Raw genomic sequence first — 22,108 nt, 5'->3', positions numbered from 1 at the left:
CTTGACTTTTAAATCTTTAATCCATTTGGAATTGAATTTTGTGCACGGCTCAAAGTAGGATCCAAATTTTCTTTTCTTTTATGGATAACCAGTTTGAATAGTCTCTTCTTTCCCCACTGATCTGTCTTGCCATCTCTGTCACATAGAGTTCCAAGTACAGAAGAATCTTTTGAGAGGTCCCTTTTTCTGTTTCTTGATTCATTTTTCTATCTCCATATCTATACAACTTTCATTATTAATATAACATATCCATAGAGAGAGACAGCTATACTCTGGATACAAGAACTTTGTCATATACATGTAGTGCAAGTTTTTTCTCTTGTTCCATGGCTTACCTTTTTTTAACAATGTGTTTCAAAGAACAAGTTTTTAAACTTGATGAAGTTCAGTTTATAAATATTTTTATGATTCTTTTTAAATCCTGAGAAATATTTGTCTGCCCCAAGATTGCCAAGATTTTTCCTGGTTGTTGTTTTTTGTTTTTTTTTTTCCCTAGAAGCTTTATAGTTTTAGTTCGTACATTTAGGTCTATGTCTGTTTCAAATCAGTTGTTGAATATGAGAGATAAGAGACAATGTTCATTTTTCAAAAGAACATGCAGTTATTTTAGCACCATTTGTTGAAGACTTCCCTTTCACCATTAAATTGCTTTGCACTTTTGTTGAAAGTTAATTGACCTTATATATGTGGGTCTTTCCTGTATTCTCTGTTCTGTTCCGTTGAATGGTATCTATCCCTTTGCCAAAACCACACTGTAGCTTTATAGTAAAGGAAGTCTTGAAATCGATTAGTGCAAGTCTTCCAACTTTATTCTTTGTCTAAATTGTTTCATCTATTCTAAATTCTTTGCATTTCCATATAAATTTGAATCCATTTGACATTTTGCTTGAGTTTTGATTGAGATTGCATTAAACCTATACATCAGATTGAGGGAAATTGACATAATAACAGTATTGAACCTTCCAAATGATGAGCATGATATATATTTCCCCATTTATTTAGGTCATCTATGATTTCTTTAAAAAAATTTTTTTAGAATAGGTCTTGTACATATTTTGTCAAACTTACCTGTAAGTATTTCATGTTTTCAGATGCTACTGTAAATGAAATTTTTAAAAATTTAACTTTCTGTTTATTCCAGGTATGTAATAGAGAGTGTTGGTTTTGACTTTTTATCCTGTGACCTTGCTAAATTCACTTAATAGTTCTAGTAGTTCTGAGCATTTTTCACTTTTCTCTCATTTTGACCCGAGTTAGTTAGAACTGTGTACATTAACTTCTAAATATGTGCAAATCTTATATTTTTGTTGCTAAAATTTGACATAATTTCTGGTTGAAAATGTGGTCTATGATACCCATTGTTTGGAATTTGTTAGTTATTTCTTGACTTGATCATAAGTGGCTTATGAAAAAATCTGTATTCTTTGTTAGATGCTGAATCTTATACATATCCCTTCCTACATTTTAGTTATTAATTTTATTGTTAAATCTACTATTTTACTTGATTTTGTTTTTTATTTGCTTGAGATGCCAGTAATTAACAGTCGTTCTGTGAAATCGCCCAGTAAAATGTTGGATCTAGCTCTGTGTATTTTTATCTATTTTAATGTTATAAATTTTGATGCTATATTCTACTAGGTGCATTCAGATTTAGAATTCTTACAGTTTTTTTTTGGTGAGTTGAACCTTTTATTATTATGTTCTCTGTTCCTAATGATGACTTTTGTCTTATTTTTAACCTTTCTATATCCTTATTTTTTATATGTTTTTTAAAAATAATTTTATTTAATTTATTTGTGGAGGGAGGTGATAAGGTTTATTTGTTTTTAGAGGAGGTACTGGGGATTGAACCCAGAACCTTGTGTATGCTAAGCTTGTACTCTACCACTTGAGCTATACCCTCCCCCTCCTTATTTTTAAAAATGTAGATTTTTAAAAAATATAATTTGCAGCCAGTTTTTAAAGGGATGAGTTTAATCTGTTTATGTTTATTTTGATTATTCACATATTTAGACTTGTTTCCAAGAAGTACTATTTTGATACTCACCAACTTTAGAACACGTTAGCTCTAATCTCTCTCTTCCTGATTTATATACCATTGTCCAAATTTCAGTTCTTTTAAAAATGATCACAAACTAGACTCATTATTTTATACAAACTTTTAAAAATTTGCCTTTATATTTACCATTTTTCTACATTTTGCATATCTCATCCAATTTGGGGGATTATTGCTTTCTTCTTATAGAATATTCTTTAGAAGTTTCTTTTTTAGCAGATCGGGTGGTAAACTCTGATTTATTGCTTACTATTAATGTCTTTATTTTGTTGGGCACACACTCAGATGATATAATTCCATTGTTTGTTTTCACTTTCATTGTTATTTCTGAGAATTCTGCTTTCATTCTAACTGTTCCCATCTTCAGCAGTCAGTCCTTTCTTTTTGACTTCTTTGAAGATTAAGAGATCTTTGATTTAGTGGTCTGTAGTTTTTAGTTCCTGGATGGGATTTATTTTCATTTGTTCCTAGATCTGTGAGCTCATTTCTGAAAAAAAATTAGGCCTTCATTTTTTTTTTAATTTACATTTCTCCCATTATTTCTATTTTTCTGGGGTTCCAGTCAAACAAATGATAGACCTTCTCATTCTGTCCTCTATGTCTCTTACTTACATTTTCCATTTTATCTCGCTGCAGTCTTAATAAATTTTGTGAATAGCTCATCCAGTTCACTTCTGATCTGCTATATAATCCATCCATTGGCCTTTAATTTCAACAGTTATATTTCTTATTTTTAGAAGTTACATTTGCTTTTCTTTCCTTCAAATCTGTTTAGTTGTGATAGTTTTTATTGTATGCTCAGATTTGTAATTGCATTTTTTTCTGTAAACATTTTATACATAGCTATTCCATAATGTATTTATTCTTCACCTGAATCTCTAATATCTGTTGTTCTTGTCCTGAAGGAGTAGGGGGTGGAGGGTGGGGTCTATACTAATAATGGCTGCTAGCATCATGTTAGCTAATCTACATGTGAACTGTAAATCACTATACAGAAGGAGTTATTATGTAAATCAAAAACCCTGGCCTTGGGCTGGGTAGAATTCATAGACTATTAGAATAGAAAGAAAATTATGTCAGTTTTTTATTCTGTGTGCCTGATAATTGGATGAGGAAAGAGAATTAGGGTGTGAAATGACATTCCTGAGGTCTCTCAGTCAGCTGAATCTCCCAACTCTAAGACTATTAGACTATTATTCCTTTTGCTATCTTAATTCTTGACCTTACGCTTACTCCCCCATCTTTTTGGTGAAGATGTTTTGCTGAGATTGCAGTAATTATGAAAAACAGTATGAACATTTACGAGTAGATTGAGAGAAAATGCAAAATGGGGTTTTTTAAGTTGTAGTTTTACAAGCTGTGCGTTTTCCCTATGAAAATAAAATCGTATTTTTTACACGTAGGAACATAAGATGAAGATGATATTTTTACATACTAGAAAGAGAGTTGAAGAAACCTTCCCCCAAATCAGTCAGGCTTGCAAAAAAGAAGTGTCTAAAATGTCTTCCAGGTTGTAGCTTTCTAAAATTTGGATTTTTACTTAAAATTTTACCTAGTGAAAAAGTACATCTGGAGCAGTGGCCTTTTCAACAATTAGAAGACTGTGATGAGTTCAATGTATTTTACACTTAACTAAGTTGAGGGACATTTTAGGCCAAAAATATATACAGTCATAACCTGCTAACCCATTATTAGGAGATTTGTTGCTTTTCTCTTGCTGATTTTAGTATTTTCTCCTTATCCTTAATTTTTGTCAATTTGATGACTATGTTCATGAGTATGTTCCTCTTTGGGTTGATCCTGTGTGGAACTCTCTTGTGCTTCCTGGACTTGGGTAACTGTTTCCTTTCCCAAGTTGCGGAAGTTTTGGGTTATTGTTGCTTAAAAAGTTTTCTTAAGTCCTTTCTCTCTTCTCTCTCTGAGACCTCTATAATGCAAATATTAATGTGCTTCATGTTGTCCCAGAATTCTCTTAAACTATTGTCATTTCTTTTCATTCTTTTTTCTTTTTTCTGTTCTGCAGTAGTGATTTCCACTAATCTGCCTTCTAGCTCATTGATGCATTCTTCTGACTCATTTAGGCTGTTCTTAGTTCTAGTGTGTCATTGATTTCAGTGATTTTATTCTTCAACTCTGTTTGGGTATTCTTTATATTTTCCAACTCAGGAGGAGCTGGTGCCTGCCCACTGCTGGGTGAAGCTTGGTCATGGACCTCTGGCAGTTAGGGCCTGTGGCATTTGTGGCTCAGGAGATCTGCTGATGTATGGAGTTGTGTTCCCAACTCATATGTTGTTTGGCCTGAGGCTTCCCTACAGGCTGTTGGGTGGGGCTAGGTCTTGGTGCTAATGATTCAATCAAGTAGCCAGCCTCCAGGAAAGCTCATTTATATGAACACTCCCAGAATGTCCACCACCAGCTTTTATCTCCCCTGAGTGAGCTGCAGCCGTCCTCTACATCCCCAGGAGACCTTCCAAAACCAGCAGCAGGCCTGGCCCAGGTTCCTATGAAATCACTGCCTCCCCTTGGACCCAGCACATGCAAGATTCTGTATACACTTCCCATGAGAATGAAGTCTGTTTCCCCCAGTCCCCTTGGGGCTCCTGGAGCTAAGCCCCACTGCTTCAGAACCAGATGTCTTGGGGTCTCCTCCTCCTCCTGATGCAGGAAAAATGGATGTGGGGCATGAGGAGGGCCATGTCCCAGGTCTTGGTGGAGCCCCTGGGACATGCCGCGCCAGGTGTGGGTCCTGGCTTTGCACAGGAGAGAATTCAAGAGCGAGCCACAGCTGAGTAAATGTAGATTTATTTAGAGAGATACAAACTACATAGAGTGTAAAGCAAGAGAAAGACCACGAGGTGTGGCGGTTGGGTGCTCAGGTTAAAGAAAAAGCTGATGCACACTCCATAGACAGAGTGCGGGCCATATCCAAAGAGTAGGGAGTGAGAGAGGCGTCTTCAAGGCGCAGTGTTGTTAGTTTTTATGGGCATGGTATCTTCACACAAGTGGGAGGACTATTCCAACTGCCCTGGGGAGGGGGCTGGGATTCCTAGGAATTGGGCCACCGCCCACTCTTTGACCTTTTGCAGTTAGCCTTGGGACTGTCATGTCGCCTGTGGGCATGTTTTTAATCATGCTAATGTGTTACAGTGAGCATATATGAAGCTCAAGTTCTGCTAGAAGTCAAACCTCCCGCCATCTTAATCCACAAGGCCTACTGGGAGTTGAATCTTCCACCATTTTGGTGTTAATTGCTGTCATTCCTTGAATGGCTGTGCCCTGCCCACTTCCCTCCTGTCTCACTCCGAATGCCAGAACTGTGGTCTGGGGAGCCTGACATGGGGCTTAGAACTCTCACTCCTGTAGGAGACCCTCTGCTACTTAATTATCCTTCAGCTTGTGGGTCCCCTACTCAGGCAGTATGGGGCCTGATTATATCGTGAGCATGCCCTTCCTGCCATCTTGCTGCGGTTCCATCTTTTGATTTCCAGTTGAAGAAGATCTTTTTTTGCTAGGTTCCAGTCATTTCTTTGATGACTGATTAGCAGTCAGTTGTGGTTTTGTTGTAGTTGCGAGGAGAGGCGGGCTCATGGTCCTACCACTCTGCCATCTTGATCAGAAAGTCGCATTTTAAGGGAGGTACTGGAGATTGAACCCAGGACCTGGTGCATGCTAAGCATGTACTCTACTACTGAGCTATACCCTCCCTTCCCCCCTGAAAAACATTGTGTTTTATTGAGAAAGCTGACTTAATATTTTTGTGAAAAAGTAGAAACAGTTGGATAGATGATTTTCTCAAAAGGTAGTGTGTTCATTTTATTTTGGAATTCAGTGATGAAGAAAATTAGAATCAATGGCTTCACTGCTCTATTTTCTTTTCCTTTTCATCTTGTTAAATTCTCCAATAACTCTTATACAACTCAGTGAGTTGCCATTTTCATTTCATCGTTAAATGTTTTTTTGTCGCTTTGGGGGACTTAACAGTAGATTAGTTTCATACTGTTTTTGCATTACAAGTGTAGCTAATGTTTGAAATGAATGGAGTATTATATTCTTAGTGCACAGGATGTACAGCCTACAAAGAAGCTTTGTGAGCTGAGTTTAGCAGCGTTTTCTGAGCACTTCTGCCAGAACCCCACATATTTTAATATCAACCTTATATTTTAAGTGCTTCAGCTGTATTTAAAATCTGCTAGTTACTGCCTTTAAAGTATTTCTTGTATCTATATATAGCTTCACAATGAAAATTATTTGATATTTGAGTTATGCTTCTTTTCTATTTCTGTCTTCTCATCCCATCCACAGACCTATAGAGTTTATTTCAACAGCTTCATTCTTAGAAACAAAACTAACTTAGATGCTTGCTGTTCAAACTGGTATTATGGCCCTCATTGCCAAGCTCCATTGTATGTCAGAAATATGTCGTGTGCTTGATTTCTGTTTGAGAAGATTTCAGTATTTTGAACAGGCTAGTAATACTTTGAATTTATTCCCACATCCAGGAATCTGACTGACATTGTTTAGTAACAAGTTTCCGAAATTAATGCTACTTCATTGAACTGAAAAGTGGCTCTCCTTAAAAATGATTATTTCATTTTACTCTAGCTACGTTGGCTTGAGCCCTTTTACCATGTAATAATTTTTTAACAGATTGTCCTTTTGATACTTTTCAAAATGTTTGGATTGATGAAACATAACTCGCTTTTGTTATCCAACATAACAAATTTTTCTGTGGATGCTTCTGTGTAAACCAGTTACTCAGGCTCTTTTATATAACATCAAGATATGGAAGACAAATGCCTATAAATGAATACTTGGGGTAGTATTCACTATGATTATTTTGGAAAATTGTGACATTCATGAAAAGGGTGTGGAAAAGCTAATTCTAAGTGCTGCTATGTGCCAGTCACTGTGCAGGACAATTATATGTAATTTTTCTTGAATTAGAGAAACTAGATAACTGAGAATCCCTTAAAGCAACACAAAAAAAAAATATAAGGATGACATGAAAATAGGAATGGGAGTATTTTACAAATAAACTCAAATACAGACATTTAAATAACTTACCCAATGTTATGCACCTGTAAGTGATGTTGGTTTTAGCACCAAAGAAATAAAATTACTTTCAGGTGGGAAGGAGAACAATTGGAACAGCATAGATGCCTTCAGTCTTGAATTGTGGAGTATGGATAAGTACCCAGACCAAATGCTGCTTACCTAGACTTGGCCGCAAGTCAGTTGAGACATATTGGCAGCTTTGGGGCCCCGAGTCTTCCTGTTTCCCCATAAAATTGGTTATCTTATAATGAGGAAGATGATAATGAGTATGATAACAGGGTATGCTGATGCTAGATTATACGTAGTCTGTTGCAGTTTGAAGGCACATGCAGTAAAGTTCGTAGGGTATTTCCTGGATAAAAGATAGGCTGGCATACACAGCTGAGTCCGCTTAGGGCACCTGGATCTACATCTTAGTGTCTGATCCTCAGCTTTATAATTTAGAAATTTGACGTTGTAAGCATATATCTAAAAGGACTCCAGAGGATGTATTTACTTCTGCTAACCAAATTCACACACCAGGATACCAATTTATCAACATTACCAAGAAAAATATTACTATCGTGTTATCTGGTTCCCCTTGGTTATATTAACCAGCATTGGGTTAGTGTGCTGAGCAGACTAACAGAATAACACAGATTGGTTGATTTAAACAACCAAAAATTTATTTTCTCACAGTTCTGGGGAGGGGAAGTCCAAAATCCAGGTGCTAGCTATCTTCCTGGCTTGTGGATATACCTTCTTGTGTCCTCACTGGCCTTCCTCTGTGTGTATGCAGAGAGAGGGGTCTCTGATCAGTCTCTCTTCTCCTCTTGTAAGGACACCAGTTCTGTTGGATTAGGGTCCCACCCTTAGGACCTTATTTAACCTTAATTACCTGCTTCAAGATCCTAACTACAAATACAGTCACACTGGCGATTAGAGCTTCAACATATAAATTTGCGGACAAGGGGACACACATTTCAGGCCACCACTAGCATAGTCTCTCCTTATAGAGTAATTGTGGCATATGAAATATATATTTGGTCTTTGTCCCAGTTCCAGACACAAAACTCCTAAATCCCTTGTAGTTTTCCTGAGTGATGTGAGTAATAGGAATGTCTTTTGTTCTAATGAGGCAACTTTTGTTGGGCTCCTAGAATCTTCCAGAGTGGGAGTTAGTGTTAGAATTGAATTGAATTGTAGGGACAGTCATTTTATGTCTGGAGAGTTGAGAAGTTGGTTGTTGGTGTGGAAAAAAACCCACACATTTGATGTCAGAAGTGTTGTGAGTAAAAACATTTTGGACTAATCCTCCCAGAAGACCAGGTTACAATCAAAATATTTGGTGAACATACAGTCAGTGGAAGGTAGCAAAGATAATCAGTGATAATCATGATGCTATATGCCCCACAGGCATGAGATTTCTAAGTGCTGCACTGCATTGGAGATATATTTTCTATTTTTGTCCTGTTGAGCCTCCCTTTTACCATAAAACCAGCCTCCTTAAATTACTGTTTTTCCTTCAGATAGTAACTTTATAGTTATTGTCCCTGTCTCCTAATACCTTCCAATTTATCAAAGAAAACTCAGACTCACCCCTACTCTGACTGGATGAGATTTAAGTTGAGCCTTTAACTCTTAAATCACATTATGGACCAATTCAAATTGGGCTTATCTCTTTCAAGATTCTCAGAAAAATAATCTTAAATTTAATTTTGAGATGGGGGGGTTATCTTACAGTAAGTAAATGTCCTCCATCCTGTTGTTGAGACCACCTGTATGCAGACACCCAGGTTTGCTGCTAACTTGTTCAGTGACATTGTACAAGTCACTTTACCTCTGAGACTCACATTCTTTGTGAATTGTAGGGGTAGGATAGGCTTTCATGCTAAGATCTTTTCTATGATTGTATTTACTTTTGCCACATGGACCATCGTTCTACTTTTGAAGAGAGAGAGAATTATACATGGTATTTAAGACTGCATGAATACATGACATCATTAGGGAAAGAGTGCAGAGAAAACACAATAAGGATTCCAGGACCAGACACTGAAGACCACCAGGAAGTAGAGCAGTGGGAGCTATCGATGGAGTAGGCATAGAAATAGGAAGAAAAACAAGAGAGAGTATTTCAAGAAAGGGAGTGATTGCTTGTGGTGAGTGAAGACAAGAGGTTCATTAAAGTGTGTCCATTGGATCTTGCAATGTGGAGGTCACTGGTGACCTTGACAAAAGAAATTTGTCTTGATTTGTTGAAACAGAAGGCGTATTGCAATGGTTTGAAAAGAGATTTGGTGATGAGGAAGTGGAGACTATGTTTGCCTAGGCAGCTCTCTGGAGAAATCTGTCTATGAGGGACTGAGAATGGGAAATGCTAGATAATGCTTATTTGCTACTGAGAGTAATCCAATATAGGGGAAAAATTGATGACACAGAGATAACTGAAGGAGCAAAGTCCCTGAGAGGGTAAGCGAGGATATACAAAATGTATATTGACGTGGTAGCCTTTGCTGGTAGAGGACACTGCCCCTGTCGTAAAGAGAGGACGAATGCTAACATGGCTGAAGGTATAGATAATTTAGTAGATTTAGTGGTAGAAAGACTTGGGGAATTCTCCCTCTGCTTTCTTGATTTAAAAAAAAACAAAGAAAGAAAATAAATGCCTGAGAGTAAGGAGGGGAAAAGTTTGAGAAGAAAGAACAAGGAATGAAAGTATGAGAGTGGAAAAAAAGTATTAGTAAGAATGAGCATCAATTTGAGGTTTGAGATTTGGCATCTCAAATAATTGTCACATGATGAGTACTTGATAAATATCTGTTTAATGAATAAGTGAAATGAAAGTGACTGTGCAAGTGTGTGATTTTTCTCCAGCTTTGTTCAGCTAATCAGTTATTCCATAAAAATGCAGGTTGTTCCGGGAGCATCGCAGTTTTGCAAAGTATATATGGGACTGAGGAAGATAGGGACGAAGGAATGGAGGATATTTTTAGGGGAATTTTAAAAGACAAGGAATTTGTGTAAGATATTTTGGAAAATGGTTAAAATGCAAAAAAGTTTTTATGCTTTTATAAGCTTAACTATTTAGGTCACAAGTGATTCGTTACATTTTTGGCTTTATATTATAGTTCTGTTGGGAATGATAAAAGTTTTTCAAAAGTTTTTTTTTAGGTTTCTTTTATTTTACAATGTCATAGTTTTAAAATTGAAGTATAGTTGATGTACAATGTTATATGTTACAGATATACAATATAATTCACAATTTTTAAAGGTTATACTCCACTTATAGTTATTATAAGATATTGGCTATATTTCCCATGTTGAACATTACATCCCTGTAGCTTATTTTATACTTGATAGCTTGTATCTCTTAACCCTCCACCTCCATCTTGCCCCTCCCCCTACTCTCTCCCACTGGTAACCACTAAGTTCCTTCTCTATATCTGTGAGTCTGTTTCTTTTCTGTTATATTCACTAGTTTATTGTATTTTTTAGATTCCACATGTAAGTGATACCTTACATTATTTGTTTTTCTGTCTGACTTATTTCATTTAGCATAATGCCCTCTGAATCCATCCATGCTGTACGCCAGAAACTAATACATTTTAAATCAACTGTACTTTAGTTAAAAAAGCAGACAAAGAAACAACCCATTTAAAATATGGGCAGAACTGCACTGATACTTTTCCAAAAGAGGAAATGCAGATGTCCAAGAGGAACATGAAAAGTTGCTCAACATCACCAATATCAGGGAAACAAATCAAAATCACAGTGAGCTATCATCTCATACCTGTCAGAATGGCAGTCCTCTGTCCCAGCAGTACACTCCTCTCTTGTCACCCAAGGCTCAGGGTCCAGCCAGTCCCAGTGTAGAGTCTGGCCTGTGTTTGTGGATTCTTTCCACAGGCTTTGGGATTGTTGTTTTCTTATTTCTGGTACCTGCCCCCTGGTGGATGAGGCTGGACTAGGCTTATGCAGGTTTCCTGGCAGGAGGAGTCAGTCCACTGCTCAGAAAGTCTGCTGATGGGTGGGGCTGTGTTCCCATCCTGTAGGTTGTTTGGCCTGAGGCTTCCCAGCCATTAAGCCTACAGCTGTTGGGTGGGGCTAGGTCTCGGTGCTAATGATCCAATCAAGATGTCAGCTTCCAGAAAAGCTCATGTAGATGAAAACTCCTGGAATGTCCACCACCAGCTTTTATGTCCCCTGGGTGAGCTACAGCCATCCCCTGCATCCCCAGGAGACCCTCCAAAACCAGCAGGTAGGTCTGGCCCAGGTTCCTATGAAATCACTGCCTCTGCCCTTGGACCTGGTGCACACTAGATTCTGTGCAGGCTTCCCAAGCGAATGGAGTCTCTGTTTCCCCCAGTCCTGTGGGGCTCCTGAAGTTAAGCCACACTGGCCTTCGAAACCAGGTGTCCTGGGGTCTCCTCCTCCTCCCCATGCCAGAACCCCGGGCTGGGGAGCCTGATGTGGGGCTCAGAACTCTCACTCCTGTGAGAGAGCCTCTGCAATTTAATTTTTCTCCAGCTTGTGGGTTGCCCACCAGCGGGGTATATGGTCCGAATATATAGCGAGCACGCCCCTCCTACCATCCTGCTGTGGTTCCCTCTTTCTGTTTCCAGTTGAAGAAGATCTTTTTTGCTAGGTTCCAGCCTACCCCCCTCACCATGGTTGTTTAGCAGTCAGATGTGGTTTTGCTGTAGTCACGAGAAGAGGCGAGCGTGTTCCTACTATTCCAGCATCTTGACCAGAAAATCACAGAAGTTGTTTTTTAAACTGTGAATTTATTTTGTTTATAAAGAAGTAGACTGATTAAAAGAAAATAACTTAGTCTCGTAGGTTATTTCTTTAAAAACGAGATTCCAGACTATTTTTTTTCTAGAGAATTTTTTTTTTGAAAATTTTTTGAGTAGGAAATGTCAGTAGACCTTTTTTTAAAAAGCATACGGTGTAAGGACACATTTGCTCAAATAAAAATTCCTGTTGAAATAGCTTTAAAAACATCTTTGAATAATTGTGTAACACCATTGTTATAAGTAAGAACTTAAACAGACCCAAGTTTTGGATAAAACTCTTACAGATGATACTATGGGAAAGGGTAATACTGGGGAAATGAACTCAGTTATCATTGTTTTTCAGGGGGAAAGGTTTTAGAATGTTTTCTTCGTAACACAGAAGGCCTTTTATGCATTCTTTATCTTTTTACTACAAATTAATTAAATGTTATTTGTGATGATGCAGATGAAAGTCTTTTTGTCTCTAAAATGAATTACCTATAGAATTTGGCTGAATATTAGTTCACACAGTTTTAAGTATTTACAGAACTTAACTATGGCTTCAAGTTGAATGATTGAAAGATGGAAAATCTTTGACTGCTTTATTATATGGTCCATTTCAGACATCTTTCGTTAATTTTATTATTAAAATCCAGAAAGCTTGATTTGTGGAACAGATTCACATTGTGTAAACCTATTGTGATGCTTTGATTTTATAGATTTTCACAAAATATCTTCATCTTTCCTTTTTTTGGTAATTGCTTGTCTAAGTTTGCAGAATCAATTTTCAGCTTCTTTGACTCCTTTGAATGTGTTGCCCTCTGAGCTCCCATATTTTCTCCTGTGCTTTCTTCCTCATCATCATTATAACTACTATATATTAAGTTCATACAAAAGGTGAGATAATATATTGGTATTTTATATACAATACCTGCTTTAATCCTCATAGTAACCCTTTAATGTGTGTCATGTTATCTCTATTTTGCAAATGAAAGAAACTGATGTTTAGAAAGATTTAGAAACCTGCCCAAGGTCAGAATAAATACTTGTGAAGTTTGGATTTGAATCCAGTTCTGCTAGATTCTAAAAGCTGGTTTTTCCCAGTAAGTTATTTACTTTGTATCTCTTTCATTGTATTATATTATAATTGAAGTCTTGTACTCATCTGGCTTCCCTGCCAGACTCTGACCGTCTGGAGGACAAGGATCTTGTCTTATTTGTATTTATACTTCCAGTGCCTGTTATAGACCCCAGAACTTTTTTTATTAGTGTTGAATGAAAGACACTGACGTCACTGATATGGTAGCAGTGAGTCATGTGTTATATAAAGTGGTATAGAGAGTTTCTAGATTAACTGCTTCATATAGCTCCTACCCTTTTGATGTATTGCCTTTTACAGTTATATACACGCATGCATGCCCAATCACACACCTTCATCCTCATCGATCCTGTGGAAGTGAGAGTTTTTGTCCTCATTTTATAGATCCAGAAAATCAAGATCTAGGAAGAAATGAGACTTGCTTAAGATCACACAACTAGTTAGTGGCAAATCTGGTCTGCATATCCAGATTTTAGACTTTTAGTCATCTGCTCCAGGCTATCCATCTGTGCTGATGGAAACCTATACTTAATTTCCTGATACGTTCATTGGTTCACATTGTCCACAAGTGGATTGTCTAAAAGAAAAGATCTTCTGTTGGAGTGATGAATGTGTGCTCTTTTCTGAGTCTTTACAGCCTTTCACTTATTTTCCTTTATGAGGCATACCTTTTGGGAATAGTAATTATGGTCAGAATTTTAGTCAGGGAATGAAGTAGCTCAAACTAATGAACTGTAGGAAGATTGAACTTATGACCACATCATATTCTAATCAGCTGAATGTAAGTCTAGCAGGACTCGGCACAAGCAGAGGACTCAGCACTGAGACTTTATTGAAGTGATATGCTTTCTGAGTAGAAAGATTTGTTTTACTAACATCTGAGTGATATAGGCACAGGTAATCCGTGTTTTTGTGTAGAATAATTATGTCAGCACAATTTATATGTTGTAATACAGGGACTTAAAGTAAAAATTTACACCTATACTTGTAATGTGAAGCATGCTATAAAGAGTACCTTTAATATACATTAAACATTTAAAATTTTCATCTTCTATGCCCATATCATTAATTTTTTAGATAGAATTGTTGCATGAATAAAATTGACCTTGCATCTGTATGTTAGCATTTTTGACATATTTAGTAATATCAATTTTTTTCTAATGCTAGAAGGACTGAAAAATTGGTTAAATTTGAGTAGATAATGTGTATGATATTAAATTATGAATCAGAATGACTCTAGATCTTATAGGTTATCAATATTTGAAGGTACTAGTACTTAATATCCTTCTGTGGACAAACTACCCCCAAATTTTAATCTGGAAAATTGTTGGAATAACTGTTTGGAAAAGGTTTACAACAACATGGCTTTTATATTTTAAAATGGCTTTTATGTTTTTACTACTTCTGTTACAGTTTCTATACAAATTATTAAATCTTGATTATAAAAGAGAAATTTAAGGTGTAAATACATTATTGAAACAGCCCGGGTGGTAGTACTGCCATGTTGTTTCTCTATTCAGCGTTATTCAGTCGTAAATGCAGAGCAGAAGTATGTAACGTATCCCTGGACTTTATTTTGTTTTATTAGCTCCTCAAGAGTTACTGATCTATGAAATGGCAGAGAATGGAAAAAATTGTGACCAGAGACGTGTAGCAATGAACAAGGAACAATATAATGGAAACTTCACAGGTGAAGTATGGTGGTTTAGAGGGAGAAGATCTATGGGTTATCCTTTTCATTGGAGTAAAATAGAAATAGATTATATATAATATTTATTATCTTTTGTTAATGAAATAATATATAAAATACAAGATATGTAAAATTCATATGTATCTTGTAAAAGATTAGTTATCATTTGTTTACTCTTCATAGTAAATTAAATTATGGGTATACAGGGCCTATAAGTGGTTTTCCACAGTGATAGCAGAGGCAGCCTGGCCATAGTTACATCAGCAGTGTTCTAGGTACAAGGTAAATATTTATTGCACCACAAGATTAAGAAGTAATAATTTGGCTTTATTTGGTGCTCAGTTTTATCATGCTATTTTATAACTTTAGAATTAGATTATAAATTTACTTATTATGATAATCCTAATTATGTAATTATCCAAAAAGTCAGAATGTGCTTATTGTGGATTTATTTTTAAATTTTAGTTTAAGGCAAATTTATCTTTTAACTGAATTTGGAATTTGTGGTAAATTTCAGTATATTTGTCTCTTATTCATACATTTACCCGGAAAATTATAGCTTTCATTTATATAGAGGATTTAAGTAGGAACTTTGCTTTATATGTTCAAAGGAAAAGGAAAAGTTTTCCTTTTCTGTTCATTGTAGTAGTTTTCTTTTTAACTTCTAAATCATTTGGCATCTCAAACACATTGCAAATAATACTTCGGCATAGCAATATTATATCATAGAAATTTTCTTGCATTGGAAGAACCACAAGCTATCTGAAATAGTAGTTTCCACTTGTTTGATTACCACATTGCCTTGCAGAACACATTTTGCAAAATTTTTGACTTTTGGGTTACTTTAGCTGTCAGAAGTTTTGCATCATTTTACGAAGAGTTTCAGGATTCAGAGATAGGCATTGCATATATCATAGTCTCTTCCCATTAGGAGCTTATGCATGTTATTTTTTCTTACCTTTCTTTTAGCAAGCACATACATTTATATATTCTTTCCCTCCTGCCCACTCCCTTGGAATTTAAAATTAATGTTAGTATGGCACACTTATTCTTCTGTACCATGGTGTGTGTTTGTTTAGGGTTTTTTCCTTAATATTTCCTAGAGATTGTACATGAAGATCTTATTCTTTATTACGGCTGCTTAGTATTCCATTGTCTGAGTGTATCATATTTTAATCACTCCTCTGTCCTCTATTCATAAATTTAAGTTGTTTATAATCTTTTACTAGAACAAATAACACTGCATTGAATAAACTTGTACAAAAGTCATTTCCCCTTATACCTAATTATTCTTAGAAATGGAATTATTGGGTATATGCATTTGTAATTTCAAGAGATGATGCTTAGAGAGTTATCATTACTACTAATAATAACTAACCTTAATTGCATGTATACATTCTTATATTAACTCAGTTATCTTTATAAAACCCTAAAAAGTAAGTACTATTTTTATCTTTGTTTTATCTTTGTTTTAAAGAAGAGAAAACTAAGGCATAGAAAGGTTAGCTAACTTGCCCAAGGTCACCTGACCAGTAGATGGCAAAGCCAGGATTTGAAACCAAATAGTTTGCCTTCACGTTTTGAGCTCTAAACCAGTTTGCTCTATGATACGATGCTAAATTGCCCTTCATAGAAAGTGGGCTAATTTAGTATTTCAGTAATGTACGAGAGAAACTTGTGTCCTGATGACAAAATAATTGCAAAAATAAAGAGTAGAACAGCAGGGCCTAGCCTAGACTTGTCACAATGTGAACAACATTATTTGTTTTTTGAGGTTTATATGCAGTCCTTCAAATGTGGAATGGGGAGGTAAGTGAATTTTGAAAGTGATTGGGAAAAGTGAGCATTCTGTTTTAACCTCTGCCCTAATCTTTTTCAGATCCCTCTTCACTGAGTGAAAAGAAAAGGAGGGATCGGGAAGAAAGGCAGAATATTGTCCTGTGGAGACAGCCACTCGTTACCTTGCAGTATTTTTCTCTGGAATTCCTAGTAATCTTGAAGGAATGGACCTCAAAGTAAAGAGTCTTCCATTACTTTTTATATAAACCTAATTTACTAATTTTAGAAATCTTCAACAATCTCCTCCCTGCTCTGTCAAAATGGATTAATTACATTTAGAATGTCATAGAAACATTTATTTTCCTTTCTCTGTATAGTTCGAAGAAAACTAGGTTAGGGGAACATATTTCTATTTGCTCACTGGATTATTACAATTGACCGCTTTCTCATGTTGATTCTTCTATGTAAAGGAGAACACTGAAAATGAGAAGTTGTTTTCTTCTGGCTTGACCTGCAGGAGAAATCAGACCTGTGTGCATTAAATACACTGATTCTTTAGTAGGTCAGGGTTCAGGATACGTGGCACTTTTACTGATAGTTTGAACCAGTGAAAGAGGACTCTGCCATGGAAATTGTGTTCTATCTTGAAATTTAGTACTTGTACCTGTTTCAGATAAAGAGCAAGTTGAACTTTTATTTGCCTTAATCATTTTCTGGCTTACCTTTCCAAGTTATCTGTGACAATATTTTAACATTTTTATTGTACTTAGAGTTTATAAAACGTTTTCTAACATTTTCCAGCTCATTTGACCCTTAAAGGAATTCTGTGAAGAAGGTAAAACAAGTATATGATCATTATGATTTTTTATTGCTGTTGTTGGATCATTCTGATTTTAAAAATAAGAAACAGGATCAGATAGATTGAGTGTCTTACTCAAAGCACAATACTTAACGAACTCTGATCCAGGTCCTCTGACTATAGGCCAGTGCTCTTTCCATTGTGTTATAATGCCTGTCCCAATTAGAAGTTAGGGTATATACAAGATCAGCCTTTGGATAAGGGAAAGGCTATGATGGGGTGTCTAATAAGAAACTAGATTCTATACCCATGTACCTTCTATTGACCCCCTTCTTCACCAAGAGACCATAGTGCTTAAGAACAAAAGACCTTCAATCCAGAAAGAACCACTTCTGTAACCAAGCTAAATAACCTGCTTCATCAGGAAGTTGTTTTGAGAGTGATGAATCCTGAAAATGAGACTGACATATTTCATTTTTAAAAAATTTGTTTTCAAGATTATGGCATCGTCAGAGCATTGTGGTGTCTTTTTTACTGCTGCTTGCTGTGCTTACAGCTACGTATTATGTTGAAGGATCACATCAAAAGGTAAGAGGTTCAGCACCTCTGTTTCTATTCTTGTATCCTCCCTAATCCCAAACAGTTTCAAAATGGGCCTGTTGTGCATTTCGTAGAATTTTTATCCTCAACATTTTTAGGCTTGGTTGATTTTTTTTTAATTTATCTCTTAATTAGTATCTTGATGTCTTAGTTTTAAGACCAACTAGTAAAAACTATTCTTGTCGTAGTTCATGGATGCTCAGCATTTATATTTGGTATCTATCATTCCTTTTTACCTTTAAGGATTTAAATGTAACTTTCCTGATGCTGTTTGGTCAAAACAGCATGAATCCTTTCATCACTACCGAAGTCTTCATATTTCCTGTAACACTCCTATTATCTATCCAAACTGATATACTCATCCTAGATTGAAGGTTTGGTTTTATATGTATAAAATGGGAAGTTCATTTGCCTATAATCTGTAAGTACAGCATAACTGAAGGGAAAATAGAACATTTTATTAATGACTTTTGTTAAAATAGCAAAAGGTTAATGTGTTCTAATAGGACGTGGTTCTAAAATGGTATTACTTCATATTTTAAAGCAGTTTATCTCTAAATGCATCAGAATGTTGATTGTCTCTGAGGGGGGTAGAGATTACAGGTGATTGTTATTTTTAGCTTTATGCTTTCATGTATTTCTAGTTGTCTAATAAACATATTGTTTGTAAACTTGGAAAATGATAAATGTCATTAAAAATGGGGGGAGGGAAGCAATTTAATCTCAGAGACATTCTTAAAGTTTTAAATGCATTTAAATATTTTAAAGAAATCTGTGTGTGCTATCAAGAGTGCAGGGAACTGGCTTGAATTTACTTGCCAATGTGAAAATCTAGACTCTAACGTCTGTAAATCTTCCAAGTCCATATCCCAGTGGACTTCAGTTTACTCTTGTTTGAAAAGCGTCTTGGTCTTCAATATACAAAAATAATTTTATTCCCGTTTTTGCCTTGGATAAACAAGAATACAGTCTGGTCTCAAACATTATATAAATAACTGCTCTTACCAGTATATATTATTACGCTTTTTTAAACAAAGTTTTTGTAACTTTTAAGTATCTTAAAAATTTTTATTCTCATAGTTATCAGTAATTTGCATTTTTCCTATAAATGTCGTTGTTATAATAGGATTTTTTTAAATGTAGAAATTAGCTTTTTTCCTATTAGAATAACTTTTTTGCTATCTCTGCTACTACGTGTTAGAGGAAATAAGCCTCTTCATGGAGCTTTTAACCTTAATGCTTTCTTCCCATTGGAAACTTAATTGGTTTGTTTTATTTGGATTGTAGTTGATAAATACCACATTTCTGTTTAAGAATTCTGATTTTGTTTTCACCTCATCCCTTTTGTTTTTCAGTATGTGCAACGTATAGAGAAACAGTTCCTTTTGTATGCCTACTGGATAGGCTTAGGAATTTTGTCTTCTGTTGGGCTTGGTACAGGGCTGCACACCTTTCTGCTTTATCTGGTAAGAATGACTTTTAATAAGCAAGGCTGAAAGAGATTATGTTTTAATTCATTCTTTTACTTCAGAAGTTAAAATTCTAAGTTTTGTATTTGAATACCTTTGTGTTTCATATGCATGCTAATCTTCTGGTCAGTGCTTTAAGTTTGATTTGGAATTCTGTTTTGTTTTTCCTGTTGGTTTGAGGATTTAAAAAGAAAAGGGAGGAAAAACCTTTAGGCAAATGAGATTGTTTACTTATATTAATTCAGCCAGGAAATGTTTTTTCCTTCCAGAGCTTGGAGTAATGATTCTCTTGCTTATGCAATTGTCATTTTAATAGTTGAAGTTATTTAAATGTATAAAATTCCATGTAAGGCTTAGAATTAATTTGGACAGTTTATTTTCTCTGTTAATCAACAAATGAGAGTGTCTTCCCTCGCATCTTCAAACATCGTGTACATACCTGGATAGTTATTTTGATATTCTTATTGAATGTAATTGATGAAATATTACATATGTAGAACTAATGCTTTCTTAAACCCTTTAAAATCAAAGTATAAAATGTACCCTTCCTAAAAAATACTTTTTTACTTAGTTGAAATTAGAGAGAAAAGATAGATTTTCCTTTAGACATTGACAGATATACTGAAATAATAGCAAATGTAGGACTAGGGGTGACAAGCAAGACATGTAGGGCATAGAATTTACGTAGGCACTTCTGGGGTCATGTGAGTGTGGAGTTGATAAGTGAAGGCCTCCTTAAATTTTGTGCCCTGGATGCCTCTCGTGTCAATCTCTTCCTGCCTCTGACTAATATATTGAAAACAATTTCATACTTGAAAACAACTTGACCTTGATGGAGAAAAACAGCTGAAAAGTTGTCACAGCAGTACTGATTGTGGAATAAAGTTCAACAATGCAAACACTTCCGCTCTGTGCTTCAGTGAGTTCATCTGAAGCAGGTGTAATAAATATTAAGATATGATTATTCAAAGGGTTTCTTTATTAATGGTTTGAAGAATAATTTAAGAATTAATCTGTAGTACACAACTTCTCCAAGATTATGGGACTTTTTCTAAAGTGGTTGCAGTGGCTGTGGCTTGGGATGAAACAAGACAGATTTTGGGGAAATTTTATTGCTTTAGTATGGGGAAGAAGGAGCCAAAGAACTGCTGGTTTTTGAAATGAGAAAATGTTGATACCATTAGCTGAATAGAAACCTGTTAAATATTCACTTGTTCTTTCAGAGCATAGTATATATTCTGAAAAGAGAAATTTAAAGAGATACTGTAATTATGTTGCAAGGTAGATGAGAGCTTCACCTGATCCTGGTGGGTTGCTGGTGCCAGAGGCTGGATAGAGAGAAAGGGGAGATTTGTGAAGGACTAAGAACACTTTCTTTTCCTTTCTTTTTTTAATTAGTAGGCTTTGTTTTTCAGACCTGTTTTAGGTTTATATGAAAATTGAACTGAAAGGATAGAGTCCCATATACCTTTACACATGTACAGACGCACACAGAGAGTTTACCCTATTTTTTTAAATCTTAGGCATAATTGATGTATAACATTATATTAGTTTCAGGTGTACAAACATGATAGTTCCCTCTATTATTAGTATTTAAAGTTTCTACATGTCTTCATGGCTTGATACCTCATTTCTTTTTATTACTGAATAGCATTCCAGTTTCTGGACTTACCACCACAGTTTGTTTATCCATTGACTTACTGAAGGACATCATGTTTATTTCCAGGTTATGACAATTATGAATAAAGCTGCTACAAACATTCATGTGCAAGTTTTGTGTGTGTGTGTGTGTTTGTGTATGCATTCAACTCTTTTGGGTAAATACCTAGGTACAGGATTCGTGTATGTTAATTGCTGATATATAGGAAAGCAACTGACTTGTGTATTGATGTTGTATTCAGCAACCTTGCTATAATCACTTAATAGTTTCAGGACTTTGTTGTTGATTTCTATGTAGAAAATCATCTCATCTGGAGGTAGCTTTATTTCTTCCTTTTCACTCTGTATACCCCTTCATTGTTTTTTTTTTTTTCATTGTCTTATTGCATTAGCCAGGTCTTCCAGTATGATACTGGATAGTAGTGGTGAGAGGGACATCCTGCCTTGTTCCCAACCTTAGTGGAAAAGTCTCTAGTTTCTCACCGTTAGGTATCATGTTAGCTGTAGGTTTTTGTAGATGTTCTTTATCAAGTTAATGAAGCTGACTTCTCTTCCTAGTTTGCTGCAAGTATTTTTTTCCTGAGAGTTTTTAATCATGAATCGTTATTGATTTGTGTCAAAAGAACACTTTTTTAGACAATAGTGATCAAAAATGGATAAAAGGCTAATATAGCAAGCAAATTCAGTACATAAAGCCTTGGAGAGCAATAAATATGTTAATATTAAAAAGAAATATAAAGAGACACCCAGCATATCCCATTTCCACTTGACCATATTATCTTTAGTTCTTTGATATTTTAGTTTAGACACAAGATTCCTCCCAGGATTCCCTAGGTGTAACAGGAAGAATGAAGAAAAACAAACATTTACCAAAAAAAGCATTTTCAGAGAGCTCAAGCAAAAGGAAAATAAAAGATGTCACTGATCTTTTATTTTTCAATTGCCTTGTTGGGATGGAAGTCAGACTACAAGAAATTAACTACTTCTGTTGCTAATAAATACAACAGACATTATCATCATCATTGTCATCAGAGTAATACTAGCTGAAGTCAATTCTGTTGTTTCTTATCCATATTTGGTGCTCATTTTTGTGGTATCTATACCTGCGGGGAGATGTTGCATCCTCAGCCTGTTGAACTGCAGCCATA

At 35.6% G+C, this 22,108-nt stretch overlaps 1 protein-coding gene across 3 annotated transcripts in view; it reads left to right on the top strand.

Moving 5' to 3' along the window:
* VMP1 (vacuole membrane protein 1) overlaps positions 1-22,108 on the top strand; it is a 105,726-nt gene that overhangs the window by 7,267 nt on the left and 76,351 nt on the right. For all 3 annotated transcript variants that reach the window (XM_032498383.1, XM_032498384.1, XM_032498385.1), the window contains exons 2-5: positions 14,553-14,654; positions 16,534-16,669; positions 17,730-17,820; positions 19,188-19,298. In XM_032498383.1, the coding sequence (XP_032354274.1) occupies positions 14,579-14,654; positions 16,534-16,669; positions 17,730-17,820; positions 19,188-19,298 (414 nt within the window). In that variant the 5' untranslated portion in view covers positions 14,553-14,578. The remainder of the gene's footprint in view (positions 1-14,552; positions 14,655-16,533; positions 16,670-17,729; positions 17,821-19,187; positions 19,299-22,108) is intronic.

The sequence above is a fragment of the Camelus ferus genome, chromosome 16 (assembly GCF_009834535.1).
Source record: "Camelus ferus isolate YT-003-E chromosome 16, BCGSAC_Cfer_1.0, whole genome shotgun sequence".
NCBI classification, from domain to species: Eukaryota; Metazoa; Chordata; class Mammalia; order Artiodactyla; family Camelidae; genus Camelus; species Camelus ferus.
The sequence above is the reverse complement of the archived record's forward strand: the minus strand, read 5'-3'. Positions and strand labels throughout refer to the sequence as shown.